General features: G+C 45.2%; 1 protein-coding gene across 3 annotated transcripts in view; it reads right to left on the bottom strand.

Moving 5' to 3' along the window:
- COPS5 (COP9 signalosome subunit 5) overlaps positions 1–3,904 on the bottom strand; it is an 18,119-nt gene that overhangs the window by 6,280 nt on the left and 7,935 nt on the right. For all 3 annotated transcript variants that reach the window (XM_025210224.1, XM_014522333.2, XM_025210223.1), the window contains exon 5: positions 1,877–1,988. In XM_025210224.1, coding sequence (XP_025066009.1) covers positions 1,877–1,988 — 112 coding nt within the window. The remainder of the gene's footprint in view (positions 1–1,876; positions 1,989–3,904) is intronic.

Genomic DNA, 3,904 nt, shown 5'->3' with positions numbered 1-3,904 from the left:
TGCCTATGCCTGCTCCGGACAGCCCCGCGCGGGCTGCGAGTGCCTGCAGGGTGGGGTGCCAGCCATGGGGCGGGCGAGGGGCCGCTTTTCTCTGCACAGGGAAGGAGCCCAGGGAAAAGCTGAGTGTGGGGGGGAAAGTGGCCCCTCCCCCACCTGGTGCCTCATGCTGCAGGCGCTCGCAGCTTGCATGTGGCTGTCTGGAGCAGGCACAGGCAGCCCCATACGGGGTGCAAGCAGCTGCAGCGCAGGGCACTGGGTGTGGAGGCCCACCCACACCCATCCCTGCTCCTTCCTTGCCCAGGGTCATCCCCCCTGCCACCTACCTGAGCTTCCTGCAGGGGCAGCCACGTGCTCCCAGCCCAGAAACCCCAGCTGGGGCTTTCGGCTGGGGGCAGGGCCAGGCGGGCCCTGCTGCTGTTGGAGCCCACTGGGCTTCCCCCTGGGTCCTGCTGCCCTTGGTTCCTGTCATTTTTGACAGGAACCAAGGACAGAGAAATATTAATTTTCCAAATATTTTTAGGGGCCCCACGGGCCGGATAGAATGCGTATGTGGCCCGTGGGCCGTATTTTGCCCACCCCTGGAGTAACCTGTATCATGATCTTCTTCATCCTCTGCTTGCTGGCTTTAGCAGTTCAACTCCTGGATAACAGCTATTACGCTGCCTGAAATCTTGAACACTCCCTTCTTTCCACCCTCACAGCTGTGCATACAGAATAACTCAGAATTCACGGCAAGGCACGCAACTACAAGCGGTATCAATTAAAGGATGCCTTTTATTGTAAAATTCTATTTGCAGGTTTATTATAATAAAACTAGTACTGTAGATTCCTGCTCGTTTAGTCTTCTTTTCTACCAAGATATGAATAAGTGAATGATACTAACAAAGAAAACTGGAAAAAATAAAAAATACAAAAAGGAAATGGGTAGTATATTTCCTGAGACACTGCACAAGTCACTCCATATTTTCTTTCTTTAGCTCTTAAAGACTCACTGGTGAATAGATGGAAAATTATGGCAACTGCTGTTCAATCGTATCTTATATCCCATTTTGCTCCTGCACTTGATCATGTATAGGTGAATAACAAATAAAATCCCACACACAAAATAAAAATCAGTTCTCTTCCTCTCGGGTATGAGACACTGGACAATACAACATGGTAAGATAGTTTATGATAGAAAATGGGTAAATATACCTCAGAAAGTGAAACATGTTTAATGTGAAACAAAAAATATAATCGTTCAACAGATTACAATTTTTTAAAATAATCTGAACCACAGTAAATCTTCTGTTGTGAGCATGCACTGCTTAACCTTTACATTATCTGATTAACCAATCCTTCATTTCCCTCTTTATGGTTTCAGCCAGTATGCAATAAACCAAAATACATTAAAAAGTGATAGCCAAGTACTGGGTGAAATGTAATGTCGCTGTCCTACAGGACAGTATACAAATAGCCAAAACGTGTGAATTACCAGCATGCCATTTAGCAATCTACTGAAATTACCTGTCCCCAAAAATAATGTCTCCTATATGCCTTGTTAACTTTAAGGCATACTAATCATATTTAGGCATACTATGTGATAAGGAGATACTGAAGTTGAGTTTTTTTTTAAATAGATTTAATTAAAACTGTAACTTATTATCAAGCAGCAGAAATAGGGACTGTTTAAATTAAATAAAAATTAAGTAGTAGGGTATTATGTTCATGAAAACTTTCTTTTTTCTTATTCATTTATTAAAATCTGATATACAGAACTTAAGTTTGCAATCTAAATTCCTTAAGTGCTTGTTAAGCAATTTGCTTCTCAAGTCCTTCCTTCTGGCACAAAGAAGTTAGGATACTTGCATGCTGAGTAATATTTTATGGTACTTACAGTAAGCAAACTAGAAGAACTGAGGGTGTTAACCCAATATTTGTTCCATAACAGCTCAAGCAATTTACGATCCAAAGATGACTTGAAGTAGGAGACTTCTAAAGCGTAATATCTGTTAAAAAAAGCACAAAGCAAAGTTTTCAAAATTAGTTCCTAGGGCACATTTCACAACCAAATCTTTATGTTCACATGGATCTAGAAAACTAAAATCAAAATGCACCTCAAAAATGCAAACTCTGACAAAATACAGACAAGATATTATAAATTTCAATTCCATTTCATATACTGACATCTACAAAAGCTCCCAGAGAAGTTTTTCAGAGGTGGGATATCTTTCCACTGCACATCTGTGCTGTTCTAATATAGTGATAACTATTCCTATTCTTTTCAATTGTCTGTTGCAACAGAACAGGCTATAACAGGGGTTGGCAACCCCTGGCATGCGTGCTGAGCATGGCACGTGAGGCCATTTTGCTGGGCATGCTGCAGCCAGCCCTGGCTCCAGGTAGCTGCTGCCAGCGACGGAGCCCGGACTGCTCCCAGCAGGGCTTGCAGAATCCCTACTGCCCCTTGTGCCCCACAGCAGGGTAGTGCAGCCCACCCCGAGGTGCCCGTGCAGTCGCCGCCAGCACGGAGCGGATGCCGGAGCTGTGCAGCCTGGCCCGGCGGAGCTGTTTGCACTCTGCTAGCTGCAGCTGCCAAGAGCCCTGGCTGGCTACAAACAGCTGCGCTGGGCTCATCACCTCCGTGTCGGGAGTGGGGGAGAGACCAGGGCTGTGCTGCCTCAGGCCCCTCCTCCACCGCCCACTCCGATGCATGCCTACATGTGCTAGTGCAGAGCTGATGCCGGAGCCCGGCGCAGCTGTTTGGAGCCTCCCGGATGCAGCCGGCCCCGGCTCTGGGGAGCTGCTGCCAGCTGGGATCCCGGGCTGCTCCCAGCACGCAGCTGGGACGCTGCAAGCCCTGCTGGGAGCAGCCCAGGCTCCAGCAGCTACCCAGAGCCGGGGTAGCTGCTAGCAGCCACAGAGCCCAGGCTGTGGGGCAGGTGCTTTGGGTGGGGGGCAAGGGGCAGTAGGGCTGTGGGGCAGGGGCAAAGGGCACAAGCAGGGCATCCTGCCATGTACCCCTTGCCCTCATTTTGTTTTTCTGCCATGCCAGCACTCCAGCACCTTCCGAGGTAGGCATTGTGGTGTTTTTCGGCACTCCGGCCAAAAAACGTTGCCTGCCCCTGGGCTATAAGATCATTGAGGTAACTGCTGCGGTTTGAAGACTTATTGTACAATGCCCAGATGCCTGCATACAATTATTCCCATGTAAGCATAGTAAAGGACTGCTAACATAAAGAAATGTGAAAGGTAGGAATATTAGATAGTGATAATCTTGAGAAAGAAAATATTTATTTTTTGTTATACATCATATAATCTTTTCTGTTCATATTACAAAATTCCAAAGGAAGGAAGGTCAGCTGGAAGGCAGGCTTTTAACACTTTTCTTTTTTTAAATAAAGACCCAGGTTCAAAAAGGTGTCTAGTAACCTAACTCCTATTTAAGAATCCAACCAGTGAAATCTATAGAGTTAAAATATTATGGATTCAACCCCAGCTGAAGAGTACACTACTTTCTCTCATTAGTGGGAATGCATAAACATTTAGGTAAATATTTAGAAGGAACTCCTTTTCTTCCCTTCTCCCAGCCCATATTCCTAACAACAAAGGAAAACTACAAGATGTTTTGAGACTATATTCTCTCAAGAAACTGATAAGCCACAATAGAATTAAGGAGAAAAGGAAACGGTTTAATTTTTTCTGATTTAAAAAAATATTTCTTGCAACCAAAATCTTAGGAGGCTCCTGGAGGGTGGAGGCTGCTGGAGGGTATGATGACCCCACAAATAGCACGTTAAGGTAGAATATAAAAAAACAGAACCTGCAAGGGAAAACAGTTCAAGTCTATAAAGTACTGTTTCTACGTTGCTTAAAATAAACTTTTATTAAATAAAACTAGCAAACTTCCCGTCAAGCATGATTG

The sequence above is a fragment of the Alligator sinensis genome, unplaced genomic scaffold (assembly GCF_000455745.1).
Source record: "Alligator sinensis unplaced genomic scaffold, ASM45574v1 scaffold1102_1, whole genome shotgun sequence".
Classification (NCBI taxonomy): Eukaryota; Metazoa; Chordata; order Crocodylia; family Alligatoridae; genus Alligator; species Alligator sinensis.
The sequence above is the reverse complement of the archived record's forward strand: the minus strand, read 5'-3'. Positions and strand labels throughout refer to the sequence as shown.